Source organism: Tachypleus tridentatus, chromosome 7 (genome assembly GCF_004210375.1).
Source record: "Tachypleus tridentatus isolate NWPU-2018 chromosome 7, ASM421037v1, whole genome shotgun sequence".
In the NCBI taxonomy this organism is placed as follows: domain Eukaryota; kingdom Metazoa; phylum Arthropoda; class Merostomata; order Xiphosura; family Limulidae; genus Tachypleus; species Tachypleus tridentatus.
The window spans coordinates 192,262,724-192,288,926 of record NC_134831.1 but is presented as its reverse complement, the minus strand read 5'-3'; the positions used below and the strand labels follow the sequence as shown (position 1 = coordinate 192,288,926).

The 26,203-nt window shown below is 32.7% G+C and overlaps 1 protein-coding gene and 1 long non-coding RNA gene across 3 annotated transcripts; one reads left to right on the top strand and one right to left on the bottom strand.

Moving 5' to 3' along the window:
* Positions 1–6,570: 6,570 nt before the first annotated feature.
* Cox17 (Cytochrome c oxidase copper chaperone COX17) lies at positions 6,571–15,093 on the bottom strand. Of its 2 annotated transcripts, none has more exons than XM_076516459.1 (3): positions 14,648–15,045; positions 11,037–11,136; positions 6,571–6,867 (listed from the first exon to the last, which is right to left on the bottom strand). In XM_076516459.1, exons 1-2 carry the CDS (start codon positions 14,734–14,736, stop codon positions 11,052–11,054), a joined length of 174 nt encoding a protein of 57 aa, XP_076372574.1. In that variant the 5' UTR covers positions 14,737–15,045; the 3' UTR covers positions 6,571–6,867; positions 11,037–11,051. The 2 variants fall into 2 exon arrangements, with proteins under 2 accessions (XP_076372574.1, XP_076372573.1); XM_076516458.1 differs by lacking the exon at positions 6,571–6,867 and adding an exon at positions 9,109–9,322 and having other exon boundaries at positions 14,648–15,093.
* Positions 13,986–22,148, top strand: LOC143257575 (uncharacterized). The gene is made up of 2 exons (XR_013031945.1): positions 13,986–14,236; positions 19,968–22,148. It is a non-coding gene; the product is annotated as an uncharacterized LOC143257575 (long non-coding RNA).
* Positions 22,149–26,203: the final 4,055 nt, after the last annotated feature.

Genomic DNA, 26,203 nt, shown 5'->3' with positions numbered 1-26,203 from the left:
AAAACCTACTGCTAGAGAATGGATGATATACAGTGCCTTGCAAAAGTATTCATCCCTGCAAAGTTTCCATATTTTGTTGCTGAGTTTTCAGTCATGAAACTTTCAAATAGGACTTTAATGTTTAGAATCTACACAACCTGTCCCAAACTAAGAAAACTAAAAAAATAGTTGATATTGTGCATCTTTGCTAGATTTTCAAAGAAACTTAGAATATTCTCAATCACATAAGTATTCAATCCTAAATCAGTTCAGATGCAAAATATTAAAATGAAAGGACACAAAATTAGTGCAATTATCTCTGTCTGTGTGTAATCAAAGTGGCTATCTTGACTTCAGAGTAAAGGCATCTGTTCAAACCACAACTCACACAGGATTATAACAAACCAACCATGAAGACTAAGGGGCTTTCCAAACAAGTTAAGGATAAAGTGGTAGAGAAGCACAGATTAGGAGAAGGTTACAAAGATAATTTCAAAGTCACTGATTATCCTTTTGAGTATGCTGAAGTCCCTCATTAAAAAGTGTAATGTGCTTCATACCACTCAGTCACTACACAAAGCCACAATGTAGTAGTTTCAAAAGAAGAAAGTTGATTTCCTGAAATATCCCATTCAAAGTCCTTATTTTAATCCAGTAGAAAATTTATGGCAAAATTTGAAGATTGCAGTCCATCAATGATCCCAATACAATTTGTCAGAATTTGAATAATTTTGGCAGGAAGAATGGGCAAAAATTACATTATCCCATTGTTCAAAGCTGATAGAGACCTAGCCAAAAGAACTCACAGCAGTAATGGGTGCTGAAGATGCTTCCATCAACTACTGACTTATGGGAGGTGAGAACTTATGAAATCAGCAAATTTAAATTTATATATTTTCTTTACAAGTTTTGCTAAGTTCAACCTCCTTTACATATAACAGTGCTAAGTTTGATCATTGAGTTTTGCATAAAAACAAGCTTAATGTTTTTTCAAACAAGGAAAAGTCAAAAGAGAAAATGTGTCAACATCAACACAGTGAAGCATACTGCCAATGTATTCTTGATTACCCATAAACATGAGAATAGATGCATTGACAGAACTAGAAAACCCATACAAGTTGAAGAAAAAAGTATTTAAGAAACATTTAGAAAAGAGAAGCTTCTCTTGTTAGATTTCTTGCTAAACCTAAATTCGTCTTTAAAGGACAAATTCAAAATTTCGGCAATGCCCATAATGGAAGCACTTTTGGCTTTCTTGATCTATTTGCTGAATATGATCCTTTCTTGAAGAACATGGAAGTCCAAATAGTGGGTGCTACTCACACATATCAGCAACATACAAAAGAGTCATTGAACTTATGTCTAGAAAACTGAAATACACAATTTCTGAAACTAAAAAGGCAAAGTATTACTCATTATCTGTTGACTCCACTTCAGGCATCACAAGAACAGAGCAACTAACTGATTTTTACCACATTTTGTACAAATAGAGTCACATAGTTAAAGAACTCATTAACATCTTTTTGTACTTCATAGAGGAAAATTAAATCAACATTGGAAATTGCTGCAGCTGATTTCATGACACTGATAATAATATGCCAGGGAAATAACAGTGAAATTCAAAATAGTCTGAAGTCTGCAAATCTACCATGCACTACACATTCAGTAAAACCAATTGGAGTAATCAATTTATTTGGATTACTGTAATCAATATACACTTTCATTTCTGTAATAACTTATCAATGTAGGCCTATTATAAACTTTCTGAGAAAGATAATAATAGTTTCACTAAGACAGAACCTTCAGACACTTGTTGGTCTGTAATAGCTTATGCCATGAGATAATTTCTTGAAGATTATGCTATGTTAAAAATAAGTGATTTTGTTAGTTTTTTTCACAGGATCTACAACAGATTGAAACTGTAAGAAACAATGCCAGTTAACAACATGAACCACTTGGAAATGAGATCCATGGCTTTTTTCTTAAATTCAGTTTTGGCTATGTTCAATGCCATAAGCCTTTGATTTTTGAATGATATTCACAAAACATTTGACAATACCACATAGATGAATTGCTAAAATATTATTTCAGTAGGTGAGAGATAGGTTGGCTCGTCAGATACAAGACTCACTAAATGAGAAAAAAAAGGAGAGAGTTGCTATAGAAGTTCATTAATTCTATATTAATGTGATGAAGGGATATCTTAGGGTTTGATATTAAAATATTTATTCTTTTTTGGTTTACATGAGTGGTGAAGAAAATAATAATAATCAACTGATTATTTGCATTTGCTGATTAGTTTTGTGTGTTGTTAGCAGTAAAAAGGATGGTACTGTTTGATAAAAGAATTTGGTTATTTGATGACACATGCAAATAAGTGGCAGATTTGTTTTAATTAAAATAATTACAAGTTAACCTATGTGTGATTACAAAATTTGAATTATAAATTTTAATGAGAATAACCTTAAAACTGTTATGGAGGAAAAATATCTTGGTTTTTTTTTTGTTGATAAATTTTTTAATTTATGTGTTTCTGCCAGTGGCAGGATAAATGAGGTTGAATCTACAGAAAGACTGAATACAAGTCTAAAGAGGTTATAACATTACTGTATAGGTAGGTCACTGAGTAGGCCACATTTGGAATACAGTAGTCAATCTTGTGTTATTATCTCAAAGTGTTATTGATTTGTTGAAAAACATTCAGTGAAGGAATACTGCAATGATACCTGTGATGGAAACATTATCATATGAGAGTACGTTAAGATCTTTGAACTTATTTTCCCTTGAAAAAAACAAACAAAACCAGAGGCAGGGTTTGGTATGTTTTGGATTTATGCAAATCTTCACAAGAGCTATTTGCACTAGCTGGCCCTAATTTAGTCTCTAGACTAAAATTAAATTGACTAATCAACACCACTCACCTCCAACTCTTAGGTTAATCTTAAGAATTAATTGGATTGACCATCACATTATAACATTCTCTATCACTGAAAGGGTGTGCACATTTAGTATAACAGGGATTCAAACCCACAACCTCCCACACTGCAAATCGAGCATCTTAACCATCAGGCCCAATAGGTGTTTAAGATTGTTATGAGATCTGATAGTATTGATACATAGTTTTTCATATTTAATAGTGAAAATGTGTGTACAGAAGCATGCTCCACCCAAACAGAGAGAAATTCATGAACAGGTGTTTGGGAGAAGCAGAAAAAGAAGGATGTAAAAAATGTTGCAGAATTGGTTGAACCACCATCACAGTAAGAGGTTAAGAAGTTAATGAGAGAAATGAGAGACTTCAGTGGATCTTTGACCATTTTCACTAATATGCCAGCATCCACTGAAGTGGACTCATATGAGTGCATCTATGACCCACCATCACATTAAGAGATTAAGAAATGAAAGAGAGAAATTAGAGACTTCAGTGGATCTTTAGCCATTTCCATTAATATGTCTGAGTCCACCAAAATGGATACATATGAGTGCATCCATGAAGCGTGAGGGACTGGAAAGGCTAAAATTCCAAAAACAGACAGATCTTCTCTTGCAGAAAAGATATGAGCTTTGGAAACACACAGGAAGAAGGCTGAATCTGCTATGCAACTGAGTAAATAAAAACCATCAAATGAAGCAGATAAAGAATGTGGTTCAATACTTGACCAGACAACCCAAATAAACAGAAGTTTTAGCATAATAATGCCTCCCAAAATGGGACTAAGAGAAACTAATCATCCACATATCAACATACATATCACAAAGAGTATATTCTCTATACAAAAGCACTCTGGCCATGTTGGAAAACATATGAAGGCTGTAGTTAAATGGCAAAAACCGAAACCAAGCTTCCCAATTTGTCAGGCTAAACAAAGGAAGCAGGATAAACCAGAATGTTGATAAAAATATGAAACATTTACCTTGGTCATCCTGGAAGGAACCACCCACCTCAGATATAAGAAGCCTGCCATCTTGAACCAAGAGATAAGAAATTTGTTCAATGGTGAAAGACTGATGATTGGCTATCAATCCCATGCCTCCTTGGGATTTACAAATAATGGTAGAAAAACTTCAGAATGGGAATAGGGACCAATTCTCCCATAATCATTGTTTGAATGAAATATACAGCATCCTACAGGTGCCAAAGATGAAAGAAGTGCAAAGGTGGTGGAAAGAAGATTGACTCAGGAGAAAGAGGAGGTTTAATGCAGAAAGACAGAATAAACACCTTTGTTACCCAAAATTCTTCAACAGTGGAAGTCCAATAATCTGCAAAATGTAACAGTCAAGCTTTCACAAGTTAAAAGTGAAGGATAGCTCCAGCAGACAGTCAACTCCAAGCTTCTCAATGACAATTCATAATGGGGGTGCTAGGAATGGCCTCTACAATAGATAACAAGCCAATGGGAGATGACAAGGTTCATGAGGATGAGAACCCTGCTGAACCTTACGAAACCTAGATAAGTTTAGCATATGAAAAATCCTCTAAAACAATTTCTCATAGGAAGAAGGGTGTTAAATGAAATTCCCTGAGGTAAAACTTAAGTAGTTGAACTCCAGAATATAAAGCATTCCAGCCAAGCACATCCTAGTAACAAATAAATCCAGTTATATGGAGAGCAGCTGAAAAAATTTAAGCCTATATAAAGAATAGATAGGAGTGATTTTCCCCAATACATCTCCTCTTCTGTATCCTTCTGCTAAACTATATACACCCTTATGCAAATTAATTGAAACAAGATGGAAAATTACGATTTTTTTCAATTTTTTGCATTTTATTTCTGAGAATCCAAAAATTACTCACAAATTAATACATGATATGACCGCCTTTATTTTTCAGAAGATCATTAATCCACTTTGGGATCGAGTCCACGAATTGACTGCAATCTTTACTAATTTTTGGATCACAGTACCACACCTCAATTATGGCCTCAATTAGTTTATCTTTTGTAGTACAGTCTTTTCCCCAAAGTCTTTCTTTAAAAATCACCCAAAGATTTTCAATAGGATTTAAGTCCAGAGAGTTTTCAGGCCAGTCCAGCACCTTTATTCTCCTTGTAGTCATAAAATTCTTCACAAGTTTTGATGTATGGCACAGAGCCAGATCTTGCTAAAAAATGCCAGATCCATCTGGAAATCTCTTTTTCAATTCTGGAATGACTCTCCTCTGCAAAACTTCGATGTACTGTGGTCCTCGCATCATACCTTCTACAATATGTAAGCCTTCGATGCCATAGTAGCTTAAAAAGCCTTAAAACATCTTCAAAGGATGTTTTACGAACTGATTGATGTGAGATTCTCGAAGTTTCTCACCTGGAGATCTGCAAACATGCAGACTTCTTTGACCCTGTACGAAGAAATGAGTCTCGTCACTGAATAACACCTTCCTCCATTGTTCTTGCATTTCAGATCTCATTGATACAGTTTTTTCTTCATTGAGTTGGTAAGAAGTTGTTTTTTGACTGGTCTCCTTGCCCTTCTAACGCAATTTCGAATGACGTAATATTACTCAAAATTTCGTCACGTATCCCAAAAATAGATCGACCATACTGTAAAGCACAGCTAATGATGCCATCTGTGTGAAAAAATTATTATTAAAGGAAATCAGTGAGCCCAGCAAGCCTACACCGGCCACCATGCTGAAAATATTGTAAAATGACCATTTTTTCAATTAATATGCACAAGGGTGTTTTTTGTTGTTTTTTTTACTATTTCCATATTCTACTTTCAGTTTTTGTTCAAGTTCTTCCCACACTTTTATCTTGGCTGCTCTTTTTTGTACGTTCTGACTCTGTTCTAGTTATCTGATATTCTTTGTGTGTTTTAGTTTGTTTTGAATTTTGTGCAAGGCTACAAAAGGACTATCTGTGCTATCCATCCCTAATTAGTGTAAGACTAGAGGGAAGGCAACTAGTCATCACCACTCACTGCCAACTCTTTTACCAATGAATAGTGGGATTGACCATCACATTATAATGCCACCAAGGCTGAAAGGGTGAGCATGTTTGGTGTGACAGGGATTCGAACCCATGACCCTCGGATTACATGTCAAGTGCCTCAACCACGTTGGCCATGCCGGGCCCTTCTCTTTGCTTCTGTGGCATTCTTCTCTTCATCCACAACTTGAAACTGCATATCTTAATTTTAACAGCTAGTTACTTCTTCTGTTCATCATAATGTGCACTTTATCCTTTCACTCCAACATATGTAGCACCTATGACTTCCTCTGTTGTTAGGTCCTTTATATTTTTTTCCAGCATTTATTTTGCAAATGATCTGTGCTTAACATTTCACTTACATTTTCAAAATTCTTTTATTTTTTGTATTCAATTGTTTGATATTTAATCTCTTAAAACTAAGACTGTAAATATTTTAATTCATTTTACACACTACCAAACTATGGTTTGAGTACAGTAAGACTGATGATATATTCTTAACAAAAGATGTGTTTTATGATAGTTTGCAATATACATAAAATTTAATTAATTGTGGACAGAACACAATTAATTAAATTTTATGTATATTGTAAACTATCATAAAACACATCTTTTTCTTGATTGCTTGATCCCTGTTGTGGTGCATAAACTTCTATCACACTAATTCTCTAATCTTTTATTTCATCTTAATTCTAATGACTCTTACATTTATACATTCAACTTTCTACACATAATTGTACATTTCTGGACTCATAAAAATTCCAATATTACATATACAATCCTCATCCTTTTTCCTTCAAACACAAATCCTGTATAATCCATGGAAAAAAACAACAGGAAATCAAACTTTTGGTTGCACCCAAAGTTAGAACTTATGCACATCCAGTGTATAAAGATGAAGTAATCCAGCTAGTCTCCACAAGGTAGAAGAGTCTTGTTCTAAGGAGCATTCTAAACCCTTTTGGGGCACAAAATATTCATGTTATTTGCTGGTAGGATGATCACTAAATATTAGAATTTACAAACTTCTGTCAGAACTGGTGTTCCAATAATCAAAACTGTAGATGATTTAGAATACACACTGGTAATTTCATAAAACACTTAGACAAATACTACAAACAAGTTGTTATACTTGCACAGATTAGACCTCTTAAGTGCTTACAAACTATTTTATGAATTATTGGAGTAAAAACTGTACAGATCAGTTTCCACTATGACATTACTAACTAATCATTTATAAACAGTATTTTAAAAGACAGGTATGGAATATTATATATATTTGAGAATGAGTCTCTGCTTATACTACTAAACATTTTTTTTTAAATTTAATTCTAAAGTAAAATTCATGTGTACTAGAATATATATACATTATGATAATCTTTTTCCAATATATTTCAATTAATAAAGAGATGCAATAATGAAATGACAGATTATACATACATTAGTAAAACACAAATACTGGTTGTAATTTTTTCTTTTAATTCAATAAAAGTTACTGAACAAAGCCTCTGACTTTTATTTAAGTATAACACTGTCCTACTTTGTCACAAAATTTAACAGAAATAAAACACTTTTCAGATTTTTGTATAAAATTATAGCTTTCTAAACTGACACTACACTGTAAACATCAATGCTATAAAATGAATGTAATACTTTATGTGATCTGTAAATTGATATTGTAATACATGATCAGATGCAAAATAATTGACAACACTGAAATTAATTTAAAACTTATATTCCTGCTCCACAATTTTCATTTGACCGTGTCTATATCTAATCAATGAAAGAAAAATTGTTTGTGTAATTCTAAATAAAGGCTGATGGTGAAAGTTTTAACATCTACCTATATGATGACACTTTCTCTTCATCAACCATTGAACTATAAGAGTTCATGAACTTCCAAGGTGTTGGATGCCTTCAACTTCAGAGGATTTTTTTGCATTGATAGGTTGTCTATCAATCATGTGCTTAAAAGGAATCTCGCATACTGATATCAGTTAAATATAAACTTCACCTTAATATCCAGATCACACCATAACAGTTGCATTACAGAAACTTACTAATATAAATAATGTTCTTGATCACTACTTTGTCTGTTGTATCCCAGCTGGCCTCAAGAGCTCCAATATTAGGTAAAAGGCTTAGTTGGTACTCCATATTGTAAGTATGGTATGATTGAAATATTACTACATTCTTACTTACTGTCACTCAGAAGTTGTCAACCATAATCAAAACAAGACAATCTTGGATCAAGTTTACTAGTATTAATATTATCACTTTTGTCTCAGGATTCCCTAGCATTTTCCTCACCAGATTTAAATGAAGCTGGACGAATAGAACACTTTACAGTACAAATGGCAGCCAATACTCATCCCACTCCAGATGTATGTAAGGCAGAAAACAATAAATGATTCAACACATTCTTAAAAAGTTACATACACAACTGGTAAACTTGAGATAGCTAATCATTAAATGGCAGCCTTACATAGTCATCTTATAATTTTAAGAGATGTAGTCCAAACATTTAACACACTAAAAAAATCTTATGATGTTACTTATTCTGAGGTTTACTAACAAATTAACTGGTTTATGCAACATGTACAGTTGCCTTCATGTCCAAAATAATATTAATTAATTGATTAATATCACATGACTAATAATGCAAGAAATGCCATATTAGCCTACTGTGTACAAACAGTTTAAAAACTTCTATACCGAGACCTTTCTTTCACATTTGATTTTTTTTTCAAATAAATTTCTGTTAAATCTGGTATGCAGGTTTGATTTATAATTAATGCTTTAACTTTTCATGATTGTTTGCTTAGGTATAAACAATTTTGTTAAATTATATCTAGAAACAAAAAAACACTGTGTAAATTAAAGGACTTTCTAGTTGGAATTGTGATTTTTATGATGATATTTAAAAGATTAGATATTACCACAGAATAATAGAAATCATAATAATGAAAAACTATTATACAACTTAATAATCTAACTACAGAGAAAATGATGTATGCATTTAATAATTAAAACACTTATTTTCTACTAGCAGCACAATGAAATTTTAAGGTAAGGATATATGTGGTCCATAAAAATAACCCAAGAATTCATTAAAAGATACTGGAAAAGAAAATATTTCATACCCATAGAATGTACTCAATTACTGTAAATAACAGATTGACAAAACAAAGCCACACAATTTTCTTTATGAACGTAGCTTTAATACCTGTTTATAACTTTTCTACATAATCAACCAGAATAAATAATGAGAACCACTGTAATCACTGTCTATAAGGTTACAGTTTCCTGAATAGTCATTATGTGAAGGAAAAAAACCATTCATAACTTTACATATCAGGTTAAATCCTGTTGACCATTGATTAGTATATCCCAAAACAACACATCTGCAAGACCTAAAATAGAAAGAAAGAGAAATATGTGTTAAATGATACTATCTATTCCTATCACAATTTTCTCACAAAATACAAATCTTATGCCAAACATAATGCATATTATGTTTTCCACTTTTCCTGCTACAACAAAGGAAGTGCAAAATTATTCACATTAGTTAATTTTACATTACAGTGGGGGAAACAAAAAGCATATGCAGGCAAATGAAATCTGTGTCCTCACATCCACATTATTTGACTAGATCTTCAGAATACAGTAGATGTCATGAGTGGGATGGTTTTCAAGGCAAGAAAAGGGAACATAAACAACAACATATATACTCCAGAGGAACACAGTATCAACTTTGGACCTCTTCATGAAACCTACAGTATGCTGGACAGTTGATTTCTGCATAAACAGATTTATTAACTAAGAAAACTTGACTGGTAATTTTGGGTCAATAAGACCTATTCTACAACACAGTATATCCAATTTCAACACAACTGATTGAAAACAATTCATAAAAACCCTCTGCCAGATTTCCACATGTACACAGTGTCTGTATGTTGAGAATTATTATTGCACATGTTGCAATGTTGTTGTTTTATTTTTGACCCTAAGATCTCACATCTGTTTGCTTCATCTGTAGTGGTTATCACAAAGTTTCTTTACAAAATACCTAAACTTATTGAAATATAAAGGAGACAGGGGTTGAAAAATATTAATTCTGTGAAATATTTTGACCTTTGACCTTTTACAAATCATAAAGAGCATGTTATTATGTTACATTCTTGTTCTTCACTACATTAATTTATCATACTTGTATCACCTCTGTGTTTTTCAAAGATTTTAATTTCTGTGAATCTTCTGACACAACTTTAGTTGATTATCTACTGCATATGTAGAACTGTTGTGTTTTTTTCAGTAAGATACTTTGTTAATGTTCTATCTGTTTTATGACAGCTAACATACATTTAATCCCTATCCACACAATAAAGATAATATGTAGTAGATAAAGGTGAACAGGATTGGGGTTCATCTGATGAGACTGATACACAGTTGAATAAATTACAATACTATAAACCCATATGAATATTAGACAAATTACATGAAGCTAAAGGATCATTTCATGCCAATTCACCCAGAAAAAAGAACTTTTCCCAGTTCATGTTATAGATTTCATTGAAAAATTCAAGCAAAAACTTCATTCTGATTTATTCAGCTACAAAATCCTAAAGCTGTACTGCATGGCTAAATAAATCAAAATGAGGTTTTTGCTTAAATTTTTTCAAGGAAATCTATGACAGGAACTGGGAAGCCTAGGTGAGTTGGCATGGAATGAACCTGAGGTTTGCTTCCAATAAATGTCATACAAGGCACAGGCAACAGATTTTTTCTGTCCATTCTGCATACAAGTCCCTATAACTGAATATGATTATACACATACTTACACCTACTACTACAAATTGGTATAATCAGGCAAAAACTTTTGCATATTCGTAAATTGAGCTGGTAAAGGAAAAAATGTGATCTGTCTATCACAATATTTAACAAATTTTTATCCAAATTTAATATGGACCATCTTAAGCCATTATTGATATTCATCTTACCTCTCAGTCATCTACATGTATATCACCAATACACAAATTTACTGAACCTTGATTTAACAGTAACATGTAGCTAACACAAAAAACAAATTTCACAATACTAACAACTGTTCAAAAACCTTTTACTCACCTATGTATGTTTTGACTAAACATTAAATCCCATTTTTCTCATACATTCTTTATGAGCCTCAATCAGATCACGACAGTTTTCTTCTCCATTCTGAACTATACTGAAAAACAAAACATTTACTTCACTTGAATAAGAATACAATGCCAGAAAGCTTCTAATGATTTGTACCAGACACAAAACAGTTCTATTTTCATCCAAACTAAAACTTATATATAAAAATTAGCAACATAATAGATCATAAAAGTTAGAAAATTGGACTGTTCATCTTATTCATGTGAATGCACTGTTACTCAGGACACATGTAAGAAATGTTACGAATGGTAATTATACATTATAAATATTTGAAGAAGTTATTACTATGGCCAAACAAACATACAATATCTCATTAGGGGTTGACTAGTGAAGATCATAATTTACTCATGTGATCATTACAAATGAATTACAAAGATTCAAAAGCCAACTTTAATTTTTAAGTCCATTTCAAAATTTTAAAAACATTAATAAAGTTTTCATAAAATTTACAGTAACAAAAAAGGAGGATTAGTTGGAGAACAGACAAATTTATTTGCAGAGGCTATAAACAGATGAGGTCAAAGCATAGACTTCTTAGAAAGTACCATATGTTAAATATTTTACATCCAAAGGAAATATGGACATATAATAAGCTAGAACATCAATAATGAAATCATTAACACTAAAATAAAAAAATAAGATTATTACAATCATTCTACCTTAACAGGGTTAGAAATAAAACAGATGACTTTAGTTATAGTTGAAGCAAATAACTTGTGACATAAACTAAAGACATTTTAATATTTTCCTTATCTGATTTTTTGTGTTTGTATCAAAAGTTTATTTTCAGCTGGGCAAAGAGAGGCATTGGATGTTGAGAGAATGAGTGGATGGTTCTTCAAAAGAAGATGAGTGTATCTAAAATAAATGTTCAGATAAGAAAATGTTACTTACTTTATTACAGAACAGAAAGCTAGGATTCCACTTTGAAAACAGTGAAGTGAGAAGAACAAATAAATATAAAAAATAAGCTTATTTCCAAGAATATAATGACAGAAATGAAAAACTTGTGTAATATGGGAAATCACATCCACCTCAAACAGGGAATACTCTTCACCCAATAAAAGTGACAGAGCAAAAATGTACTAAAAAAAATGTTTCCAAAGTGATACCAGTATCACAAAGGTTGGAAGAATGTATATATATTTATATATATATGAAAAAACAATAAACATCAAAACAAGAGACTACAGAAACAGACAATTCTAGATTTCCATTCCAAGGACCATACAAGACCCATGTAGCTTGTCACATCATTAAACAAATGGTTCAGTTCTTGATATAAGAGCAGCCTGTACTACACATTAAGGTAAACATCTTTTCCCTACTTCCAATTGAGAGATGCATCTATTTGGATTCGTACCAGTGCTAATACACTGGTCCAAAAGGGAACTCTATATTGAAGCCATTGGGGAAGAATTCCCCACTCTACTAGAGAGAGTAAAAAAAAAAAAACACCACAAAAGTACATGTACCAAACAGAAATTATCTACCATCTGCATAAAGTCACACACTAAGACTATGTCATATATTACCACGAACACAATACTCTAAACATTGCCTAACCAGTGACATCTACAATAAAATTGTAACCCCTAGACTTGTAATCAACATGTCTTTAGATACAACCTAAGATTCTGCTTGCCCTACCACTAGCAACAGCACATTGCTTGGATGGCTTAAGAGACTGATTAACCATTACACCAAGATCCTTTTCTTTGATGACCTTATAAAGGTTATTTCCATTCACATTATACTTTGAAATTATAACTCACATACATTATCTTGCACTTATTATAATTAAAACTTACCTGCCATTAATTTGTTCAACTCATCAATATCTTCAACAAATTTAATTAATTTATTGGTTATTCCTTCATCTTTGTAATTGATATAAATCAAAAAAGTGAAGGTCCTAAGACTGAGCCATAACATACCCCACTTGTGACGTTAATTCAGTATAACTAAGCTTTCTTTATAGCAACCCTCTGGTTTTATCCATCCTGCTACTCTTCTATCCAATTATCTAACTTATTCCCCAGATGAGATAAGATTCTTTACAAGCTTTTATGTGGCACTATGCTAAATGTTTTCAGATATACCAAATATATACCCTTGTCCTCATCTACATAAGTAATAACCATTCCAAAAAATATCAAAAGATTTGTAAGGAAAGATTTTCTCTTGGTAAAAACATGCATTAAGTTTCTTTGATGAAAAGACATCATATAACTTGAGACAGTATACTTATACAATTTAGGGTAACATCCCAGTTTGTCTACTCCCACAGGCAACACATTAAATGATGAAATAGGAATAAACCTAAAAACATAAAATTATCAGATTATCAAATATAGAATAAGGTCTACATATAAAAATCAGTTTAAAACAGTTTTAAAAACAATGCATTTTTGTATTTGTACTGTTTAAACTACAATGCAAGTCTTTTAAAATAGTCATACACCAATTTTTTTTGATGTGCATGCACATATACACTACAAATATATTACATAAAAAAATGTATAATACTGCTTTAGAGATTTTTACAATAGTGTGGCCTACCAAATTGACAGAAAAATATACATATACTTTGGTATACGTCTAAATTAGTGTAGACAAAATGGGGATAAGCTAATTGAACCACTTGATGTGGCACTACAACACTACATGAATAAACCCAATTTATATGTGGATTGAATGGAGGGCAAAAATAAAATAATATCTGTTGAAAGTTTTGTCACCATCATATATTTTAGAATGTTAAAGGAATTAATAGTTTCTTTGCATCACATTTAATAATAAGAACAGCAAGACAAAGTGACAAAAATATAAATTCTGACAAGGTAGAATAAAGACATCTTCAACTTGTACATTTCTACTTTTCTAGACAGATAAATTGTCTTTAGAACGGGTTGTATCCAAACGTGGTGCAAGCAGGTCAATAAGACTGGGTTTGAGTATTTTTGTAAATGAATTGGGCAGCCTCAGGCAACAAGTTCTTGTTATTCTTATATGTTATTTGAAAAGACTTATAGGTTTGGTATCTTTTTATTTGGATAAAAATCTTCTTCAACAGGTACAGAAATATGTGGATCACATGAAAATTTATTTCAACATGAATAATCAAGGTATTCAATTTTTATTTTAAAGTAACTAAATTCTGTGTCAAGTTACTCTTTAGTAATATACTATGAATAAATAAGCAATGCTTTCCACAAATATAAAACTTGTGAATAAAATAAATTACCACCAACCCTTATATTATAAACTTAATTATGATGTAACTTTTACGTTCGTAGGCCTATTAGTGGTAGTAATTTACTAATACATTTAGTTTTTAAAACTGCTAGTTCAGTAAATATTTAGAAATGTTTTAGAGACAATTAAAGAGATCAAATGTATTTTTATTATGAATCAGTATGCTTCAAGATTTCTTGGTCTGAATGTTTTCTGCAAAATTATTCAAGATAGCAGTTAAATATAATTAGGTTAAGACTAGATAAACTAAATCACTAATTTTAACAAGAAAGTACTATTACCATTCGTCTCTTACTTTCTTTGTTTCTGGGCAAGCGCAACAAGGCTTCATTTTCTGTTTCTTTTCATCAACTTTCTTTTCTTCTGGCATTTTTATTACAGCTTAAATGTAAATTCAAATAAATATGGGCATCAATAACAAACGGTTAACGTCGTTGCACCAGAGTTGCGAAACATCTACCCAAATCTAGTGTCAAGCGGTTGGTTTACCAAAATACCACATTACCAGTATACAAAAGCAAATTAAATAGTTTATACACATAGCGTGTATACACATAAATAAGTCAACAGTTGGTATGTAAAATGTACAAGTATATCAAATGTACAAATCATTCATATATGGTACCGTTTCCCAACGTCTACTTGATTTACACAACCAGTACATTATCTACATCATCACTACATTTTGTAAAAATTCCAAAAGGAAACATGCATCCTTTCACTTGGTTAGAGGATTTTAATACTAATAATATACGACCATATAACAGAAGCAGACGAAGGAGAAAAGAGCCATGGTTCAGTTAAGATTAATAACAATTATATGTAGATTGTTTGGTTTTTTTCAACAGCGCTTTATAGTAAAGTTTGTTTGTTTGTTTTTTAGAATTTCGCACAAAGCTACTCGAGGGCTATCTGTGCTAGCCGTCCCTAATTTAGCAGTGTAAGACTAGAGGGAAGGCAGCTAGTCATCACCACCCACCGCCAACTCTTGGGCTACTCTTTTACCAACGAATAGTGGGATTGACCATCACATTATAACGCCCCCACGGCTGGGAGGGCGAGCATGTTTGGCGCGATTCGGGCGCGAACCCGCGACCCTCAGATTACGAAGCGCACATCTTAACGCGCTAGGCCATGCCAGGCCCTTATAGTAAAGTAATAAAGAATTTTATTTCAAATTTACGCTCTTGGTTCGTCAAGCCGACCATTTGTTAAAACTGTCGGGCCACTTCGGTCCGCTTCGCATTGCAACTTTTTTGGGATCTAAATCTTTTCCGAGGTCTGGGAGGTCAGGTATGATGTTTCACCTGACTTACTTTCACATCGAAAGTAAGTAAATAAGCAACACTTATTTAATTACAAGGTGAACATCACACAAAAGATGGTATTGATATCACTTCAAGTCACCGATATTATTTCATTACCCTTTTCAGGGCCATGTTAGATTGGTTTACATTCTGCTTTATTTGGTATACTAACGTCTTGCGTATTTCAAACAGTCCAACATCCCCCAGTGCTTGTTTATTTTGTAGTATATCATTTATGTATTTAAAAAATATAGCCTTTTTAAATATACAATGTATACTCTACACTAATCATAGGTTAGTCTACCAGTAGGCGGCTGGTTGTTATACTTATAGTGTATATATATATGGGTGAGATGTGCTTAGACTATCTTTCATCGTGTATGATACAGCGTTCCAGGGCCAGGTATGGCCAGGTGGGTTAAGGTGTTCCCCTCGTAATCTGAGGGTCACGAGTTCGAATCCCCGTTGTACCAACATGCTCGCTCTTTCAACTATTTGTTGGTAAAAGAGTAGCGCAAGAATTACGGTGGATGGTGATAACTAGCTGCCTTTCCTCTTTTCTTACATTGCTAAATTAGGGATGGCTAGCGCAGATAGCCCTCGCGTAGCTTTGCGAGAAATTCAAAAACAAACAGCGGTCCAGTGTGCGTAACAGCTCATTTTTACGCAGGTTTTCCTGAAAAAAAGTGTACGATCTGTTTCGAAGTGTGGTTGTATGTTATGTAAGAAGCGGTAACTTATTGAACGTGGTGATTTGTAAACACTTGACAGCACTGAGTTTGGTCATTTTTGTAATTTTGTTTTTATTTTATTTGACGCTATGTTGATTCATGCCGGAGATGAGTACTTAATTACTCATCATATGTATTGTTTGTATATCTTTAGTATGTTTTTCGGTGATGTGTTTGAATAATTTTTAGACCGACTTCTAACCTAGTTGTTTCGTCCCATATTTTATTTATGATTTTATTAGTATGTTTTTTTCTGTCATTTAAATTTTAAATCATAGATAAGGCGTAGAAATTTTTCTGATATAGCTTTCTGGAAGAAGGTGCCGTGAAGATAGAGTTTCGGGCTATTTTTATGGAGTTTCTTTAGTTTTTCAAATATAAACATTTGTGCTTTTGGTATATTTATTTTAATCATTTTCCTTTGGCAGTGTTCTGTTCTTTAGTTTTGACCGCGTTGTATGTTAATAGCTGCTATAGTGGATGTTTATAAATTTTTCCCGATTACTATATCATCAGCGAATTGTGATGTATAACAGAAACTTATATCAGTTAATGGCATGTCTCTTATATATATGATGAAGTGTGCGGGGCTAACTAACCCCCTTGAAGAAAACCCGTCTAAGGGGTAAAATACTCTGAGTAGGTGTCGGCTTCATTAACCTGACATATCCTATATCTAGAAAATTGTATAAACAGCAAGTAACACATCGCAGCAGTTCTATCTGTAATATCCTAGACCTTAGACCTGGGTGCTAGATTGTATCGAAAGCCTTTTCTAGGTTGGATATAGGCAGACGATTGAAGCTGTCTGTTACCGTTTCAGTCAATCTAAGTATGTAATCAGTTGTTTCTCAAAAAATTTCTGAATCTATTTTATATCTCCAGTATTATCTCTTTTGCTTTCGTTTTAATTCTTTCATAAGGACCACTAGTAAGTATTCGAAATTTATTTTCACCTTTAAAGTGATCAAGTATTTTGCGCTCCTAATTCTTTTTACTCATAACCACAAACGTTTATATTTATCAATTTTTCATTATCTTTTTTAAGCTTTTATGAGCTTGTTATTGGTTGTTTGTTTTTGAATTTCGCACAAAGCTACTCAAGGGCTATCTGTACTCGCCGTCTCTAATTTAGTGGTGTAAGACTATAAGACTAGAGGGAAGGCAGCTAGTCATCACCACCCACCGCCAACTCTTGGGCTACTCTTTTACCAGCGAATAGTGGTATTGACCGCACATTATAACGCCCTCACGGCTGAAAGGGCGAGCATGTTTTGCGCGACGGGGATGCGAACCCGCGCCCCTCAGATTACGAGTCGCATGCCTTAACACGCTTGGCCATGTGTAGTGTTGAAAACATAATGACTTATGACAAGTATAATTCACCATAACTGTGCTTTACCAGTTTCCAGTAAAGGTTTGCAGCATAATAATTGTTTTAAAAAAGTATTCTTTAAAATTAAATTTTTGTTTATAGTTAGTAAACAAAATTTCTATCAAAAAAAGTAACGAAAGAAATAACAAAATCTTGATGTGGAATACAATTTTCCTTAAAGAAAAAAATTCAAAATTGTTTTTAAAGTTAGTGCATTAAATGTTACGAATTCATATAGTAAAAATCTTAACCACATCTCTATTGTAAAATGGGCTGCATGGGCAAGAAGTGAAGTAACTGCTTTGCCATTTCTGCCGAGTTTCTCGACTTCTAAACCACCTCACAATTTACTTTCCTTGTCTCACAACAATTTTCTTGAAGAACGAATGTTACTGAAAACTTTCGCAAACATTTTGCTCATTTTTTATCAATTTGTGTTTATTTTTGGCGTGTTCAAGAGAAAAAATGTACAGGGGAGTGCAGTCTCCTAAAAATAACATAAAAATATATTAAGGTTTCACAAGCGTTTCAAAAAGAAAGCCATTTATGGATCAAGAGTTCAATGTTACCTCTAGACTTTAATTGAATCTGTTGAGCTTTTACGAAGGTAGAATTGGATAATTAGTTTGCTTTTCAAAAAATTAATCAAATTATATATCGACTTGATTATTATCTGGCTTCAAATGTGTAATCAATAAATCCTCTTTTATCCGCAGGGTATTTACGTTTTCTGCTGAGCAGAGAACTTAGAAATATTATCGCCAGGTATCCCATTAAATATATTGTTGAAGTGGTTTCTTACCTTCAGTTTCAGATGTTGTTTTATTCGACCCGTTAGTTCACGACAGATGTGTGTAAATTTGTAAACACCACCCGACCATCACATTGTTGGAATCGAATTTTCACCTTGAAAAAAAAAACTTTCATACATTTTTGAAGTTTATAGATAACTCCCAGTGAAATTCAAGGATATAAAGACTTTAAAATGTTCAATCTCTTTTTCTATATTTTGAAACCTAAAGTCATTGTGATTGTTTTCTTATAACAAAGCCACATCGGGCTATCTGCTGAGCCTACTGAGGGGAATCGAACACCTAATTTTAGCGTTGTAAATCCGTAGACATACCGCTGTACTAGCGGGGGGAAGAAACTCAAATAACGCATATATTATAAGACTGTTGTTAAAGGCAATTCATGTACATCAAATACTACTACTGCTTGAGTGTTCTTCACTTTCCTTCCTCATCGCAACAAACATGCTCGCCTTTTCAGCCGTGGGGGTGTTATAGTGTTACGGTCTATCTCACTATTCGTTAGTAAAAGAGTAGCCCAAGACTTGGCAGTGGGTGATGATGACTAGCTGTCTTCCCTCTAGTTTTACACTGCTAAATCAGGGATGGCTAGCGCAGATATCCCTCGTGTAGCTTTGCGCGAAATTTAAAAACAAACAAACAAATACGCAGACTTACAAAGATATCTGTTAAAATTTAACATTTCTGAAGGCTTTTACCATAACATTAAGCCCGTTGGTTCTCAATACGGTAGTATTACGAGTCGAACGCCTTAACACACTTGGCCATGCCGGGCCCTTAAAAGACAGTGATAACAATCTTTACTTACACACAACATAGACTAAAACACTGTTATTTTCTGTATACAAAAGTAGAAAATTATTTTTACTGGATCACTCAAGAGCCTGTCAGGTTTCTGTCCTTCAAGATGAATATCTGCCGATCTAATTAAAAAAGAAAATGCACCTAAATCTTGAATGTAAACTCACTTTCTGTGTCCACTAGATGGTATTATTTCGTTACTTCTGTTACATGGCTGCATTGGTTGCTGTTCCTTTCAGTAAACGTCATAACTGGTCAGTTAAGGATATTTCAGCACTAATTTATTCAGTTCATAGTGTAATGAAACACTCAAATACCTCTGTAGAGAAAAACAAACACGAAGTAACTACAACAAAGGCAAGTTAATAACTTTCTTGAGCACGTGTAGCCGCCATAACGTGGCGAAAACTACTTAATCGATATCATGGTATAAAAGACTATTTAGTGCAGGTATTATTCATTTATTTATTTTGTGAGTGAATATTTCTTGATTGTTTAGTTTTTCATAACAAGATAATTAAGAACAATTATTTTAAAGTGAACGTTATATATTTATGTGTGTGTGTTTCTTTTAGCAAATCCACAATGGGTTATCTGCTGTGTCCACCAAGGAAAATGGAACCCTGACTTTAGCGTTGTAAATCTGTAGACTAAATGCTATGACAGTTAAGTTATGTAATTCGGTAAGAATCGAACGTTTATAATTCATTGACCTTGAGGCTGTCGAACGTCACGTGAAATTTATTGATGTCGAGGATATAGAGATTTTTGTAAGGCAAGCAGGCAATTAAGTGATAAATATATAAACAGCGTGTGACAAGCAGGAATAGAAGACAGACAGAACAGACGAGAACCTAAAGTCACAGAAAATAGAACTTCGACAAAAGAAAAGCAAAATGTAAAGTAAGCGTGAAAAGGTGTGTGTGCTTTCTTCATGAAAAGCCACATCGGGCTATCTGCTGAGTCCACCTAGGAGTGAACGAACTACTAGTTAATGTAGACGTACTGATGAATATATTCGAGTAAAACGTTTTTTTTTAATTTCGCTCAAAACTACACGAGGGCTATCTGCAGTAGCCGTCCCTAATTTAGCAGTGTAAGACTAGAGGGAAGGCACCTAATCATCACCACCCACCGCCAACTCTTGGGCTACTCTGCTACTCTTTTACCAACGAATAGTAGGATTGATTGTCACATTATAACACCCTCATGGCTGAAATGGCGAGCATGCTTGGTGCGACGAGAATTCGAACCCGCAACCCTCAGCTTATGAGTGGAACGTTTTAACCCACCTGGCCATGCGGGGCCTTGAGTAAAATAACATATAAGAAGCACAGTTTATTCCATCAAAGCAAGTTCTAAGGTAAATGAACCAGAATGAGTATAATTTCCAAAAAAAAAAAGAACAGACAATCACAAGAAGAATAGTATATCCAATTATGTAGTTCCCGCTGTAATTCTAAGTGAATTATTCACGAAATTCTAGTGCGATATAAATAGAGAAAGGTATTTCTGCTCTCAGTTGAAATTGTAAAGCAATTGAAAAAGCCTAAATGGAATTTTAACAAGAAGATAACTTTATATAGTGTTCATTATATACCTATGATCTCTGTAGTCTAAATATTTTGTTGTACCTCTGTGTAACTAGTTTTAATATATGTGTATGTATATGATTTTGAAAACATATAGATTGCGGGTGTAAAAGAATCCTTAGCTCAACACACCCATTTTCTTGCTTATTATAAATTACTTAAAAATAAATTTATTAACAGTTGAAAATTTAAAAACAAACTTATGTAATTTTAAAAGATATAAAATGCATGAAATGCCTGCGTTTCACATGTTTAATGAGACAACTTGCACTAAAGACTGCAGCATTATTATCTCAGAAAAGAAAGAAAAAGATGCAAACACATTTTAGCTTCTTTGTAGTTAAACATAAAGGGCTATAAGTACTCTATCAACCACAGGAATCGAAACCCGATTTCTAGCATTATATGTCCACAGGCGTTAGTCCATTGAGGGGCGTTTTTGTGAGATCCAAGGCTTTATTACACTGTAAATTATTGTAATGGGATTTTTAAATTTTATTTCTTTGAGTTGAACCTTGTCGTTTTATAAATTTCTGTGCTTTTACTGTTGGGAGTATCATGTTAATTTCATTTTATGATAGTTATTGAAAAGGAGCTATGTCAGTTGAGAGTATTTATTGTTCTTTATAACTACAACTATAATTTATTTTGTTAATTCTCTAATAACTGCACCTTTCTCTGAAGCTTCTAGATAATGACATCTCAAGTAAAAAATAAATTATTAAATTTGTTTGTAAAACAAGGCAAATTTTATATTGTCACTAATTATCATCAAAATAACTTCAAGAAAATTTATTGTCAGATGATTTTCTAGTATGTGTGAGCTGGATGTTTCACCGTTAGTCTCTGTGACTTACTGATAATAAATTTCAATATCAAACAAACAGCACATAATCCTTGTTTTAAAATGATATATTAAAACACGCCAAACATACACACAGATGTTTGTAGCTAATAACCACAGTTGTATCTATAGCTTTAAGTAATCGTCTCTTTTTTGTCAAAGTTCACACATTATTCGTCTTTGCAATGTTATTACAATACGATCTAGATCCATCTAGAAGTGTTTCAGAGAGGTTATTTGTTTTTGTAAGTTCATAAATAATCTCATTTGTTTTCATTTCAGTTTCTGTAGTTGAGCACTCAATAAATATTTAAATTTAATTTCATCTCTTAGAGTTTCAAATATTTTGTTCATAAATTTTTCTGCTAACTGCAAAAACTTTGCATTCAAAATAGTATTTGATTGCAATGAAATTAACTGTTTTCAGGTATTTTTAAGAGCTAATTCTAAAACGTTATTGATCTTTTTTCTTGTATCCGTGACTTTTCTGTTCTTTTCTTTTTTTGTGTGTAAGGGAGTTGTTACTTGAAGCAACCAAAAATACATTGTTTATTAGGTTATCCCATCCACTACACTAAACTCTTAAGTAAAAATACAACATTGAAAGCTTATGCTATTAATTCCAGAATTTATCAAGCTTTCCTTTAAATATGCGCCGTCCACCACATCTGATGACAATCCATTATATCCATTCCAATTAGAAAAATCAAACTGTCTTAGCTGAAGATAACTTTTATCTTCCAAAAGGTATATTTTTGTACCATAATCTTATCATTTTTACCATTAAGTACGAAAAAAAATCACAAAAAGATTTTTCTCTAATTTCTTTTTTCATAAGAAAACAATTTCAAATAACTTAATCTAACAAACTTTTCATAGAAGGCATAATCCTAGTAACATTCTTCTGAACACTTTCCAACAGTTCAATGTTCTTTCTAAGGTAAGAAGATCAAGAATGAACATAATGTTTCAGATGTGGCCTAACCAATAATTTATTGAGATGCATTACAAACCCTTTAGACTTGTATTCGGTAGTTTCGTAAATACAACCTAAAATCCTATTATTCCTGCTACTAGCAACAGCACGTTGCTTAAATGGCTTGAGAAACTGGTAAATTAGAACACCTATATCTTTTACTTCCATGCACTGTTGAAGTTATTTTCATCAACATTTTTTTCATGACTTTAATGATGATATCTCACATGCATTATTCTTGCATTTATTAAATTCAGAGACATCTGCCATTTATTCATTCAGCTCAACAAATAACTGAAACCCTTTTGTAAAGCAGCAGCATCTTCACTGCTAACAACATCCAGAAAATTAATATATTCAACAACTTTAAGTAATGTACTGGCTATTCCTTCATCCATCTGATTGATATAAATAAAAAAGATCAAAGGAACTAACATTGGGTCCTGAGGTACCACATTTGTGGTAGTAATCGTGTTTGACTGAGCTTCATTTATAACAACCATCTGTTTTCTTCTATCAAGCCCGATTTTTATCCAATGAGCCAACATATCCCCCGCCTTCAGATATAACTTTTATCAAGCCTTTTATATGGCATCTTGTTAAATGTTTTCTACGTGAGAGGCTTGTTAAAATGTTGTCTTTCAAAGTTTTAGGAGGAGAGGCTGACTCATTTGATATAAAATTAGCTGGATGAAAGAAAGCAGGGGTTTTTATAAATTAATTTTTGTTAAACTGGATTAATGTCACAAGTGAGGTATCTCATGGCTCAGTGTTAGAACCTTTGCTCTTATAAATTTGCATCAATGAAATAGATGAAGGAATGATCAATACATTATGTAATTATGCTTATGACATTAAATTGTGGGTGTTGTTAGCAGTGAGAAGGATATTACTGCCTTGCAAAAGGACCTGGGTTATTCGGTAAATTCGATTAATAAATGAGAGATGACTTAATTGTAAAAATTGTAAGATAATTAATATGGTGTATAACAATTTAAATAATTAGTATAATGTTGATGGTAATAACTTTAACAGTTTTATAAGAGAAAAATATATTGATGTTCTGGTCAATCTGTCTCTTTAGTCGTCCAAGCAATATGCTACTGCTATTAGTAGTAGAGTAGTTAGTATTTTCTGTTGTTTATTGAGAATCGTTAAGTACAAGTCTAAAATAATTATATTGCCATTGTAAAGGTCATTGGTTAAGCCTAATGTGGAATTCTGCCTTCAGGTTTGGGCTTCTTACTTCAAAAATGATAAAAAGTTGTTGAAAAGGGTTCAGTGAGAGTTATTAGGAAGACGCCTGGAATGAAAACTTGTCGCACGAGGATAAGTAAAATATTTAAAATTGTTTTGGTTGAAAAATGAAAAGTAGGTTTTATTCTGAATGGAATGTTTAAGATTTTTAAAGGAATTTATAGTGCTGATGCATCCTCTTTTATCGTATTTAATGGTGAAAATAATAATAGTAGAAGACACAAATATAAATGTTGGCAGGGTAAGAGTCGTCCTCAACTAAAACATTTGTTTGTTTTTTTTCTAACTGGGTGCTTAGCTTTTGGAATTGGTTGCTCTTAGATGTACTAGGTTCCGTTGATATAAGAGAATTTAAAGGAAGGCTTAACAAGTACTTGAATAGTTAGGTTTATTGTAGTAAATAGAATGGCCTAAATGAACCACTAGGTCCCTCGTTGTCCTTGAATTATATGTACATACCTTCAGCCCAAATGACCTTATAATTTCCTTCATACAATTAACTTTCGCTCATTTCCCTGACACAATTAAGTTATTATGGCCCTTTTATTTAGATTCCTTTAACAAACTTTTGCACTTATAAATTAGTTCACTTGACCGACTCTAACCTCCCTCGCCCCATAGTGGTACAGTGGTGTTTGTGGACTCACATTGATAGAAACCAAGTTTCGATACCCATGATGGGCGGAGCACAGACAGGCCATTGTGTAGCTTTGTGCTAAATTTCAAATAAACAGACATCCCTCATTGACATCATTTTCTTTCCATAACTCTCTTAGAAAACCATCTCCATATGATGACCAACTTTTCTTTTAGTCCATAAGTATTTACCATTTTATAAACTAAGAAGCCTTTCTAAATTTAACAAACAAATAGACCAAGAAAATTACAAAACAGTATAAACTTCATCAATTAATAGTAAGCTTTACAACAGCAGTTATTATGCTGTCATAGTATTAAAATTTAATTTACCTGTCTACTTTGTAGTGCGTTCTGATGAACTGAATTAACTTGAGAACATCATTGTATATGTCTTTTAAAGAAGAGATTCATTCAAAATATGAAATCATGAAGTAATACTTGAGATTTTAGCCTCTACTTGTTACCTGAACATCGTTAACCAGTGAAAAACAATTATTTTAGTCCTTAAATAGGGGTGCGTTAAGCAATGTTCTCTCCAGATAATAACAGAAGACATTTAACCTTGAAAAAAATAAGTAAGAGGTATGACTTGAAACAAGATCATCAACTTAGCCACTTTCTCATCCACATTTTATGTGAAACCATGCACATTTTCAAAACAAAGAATAAATTCAAAATAAATATTATAACACAATGAGAAGACTGAAACCCATGATATATTCTAATATCACAATAGTAATATATCTAAGGACTCAAAATGCTCTAAGTTACCTTGTTGGAACCATTTATTAGACTTTCTTTGGTCAGAAGACGTTATTCGGGAAGAATATGTGAAGTTCTGCATATTTCCATGGAAAGTTTTTCAAAGAACATAAAATATACAGTAGTACATAAAGCAAACCATTAATGTTTGTGTGATCCCTAAGATATACTATTTTCTTTTTTTGATGTGACCATATGTCGTGAGGTATAATTTGGATTGTGGCCGGAAATAATGCTAACAGTGAATGATACATTCTAATTTTTGTAAATGAGAATATTATAAGTAAGTTTTATACTCATTACTGGTTGCTTTACTCAATAGTTATATTAATTAAAAATAATACATATATTTTTAACATAAAAACAATTAGTTTGATTTATAGCCTACTAGTAAATGCATCTTTAAACGATTCAACTATAAATTTCCTAAAAATAATAATGAATAAATACAAAATGTCATTCAGCCCAGTACCTTCATCATAGGGTATGTACAATATGTTTGTCTAGTGGGTCGTTTACAGCTATATTTTGTCATTTCATTCATTATTTCAATAAGGAAAACTGCATGTCCTTTGTTTTTAAGGAAAGGTGATTGATTGCAATGTACCGTTGGGTTTCGATACAATGTGTGCATGCAGAACAAATAAAGCACTCAGGTTCGTTAACGGTCCGGCATTGCCAGGTGGGTTAGGGCGCACGGCTCGCAATCTAAGGGTTACGGGTTCTAATCCCCGTCACACC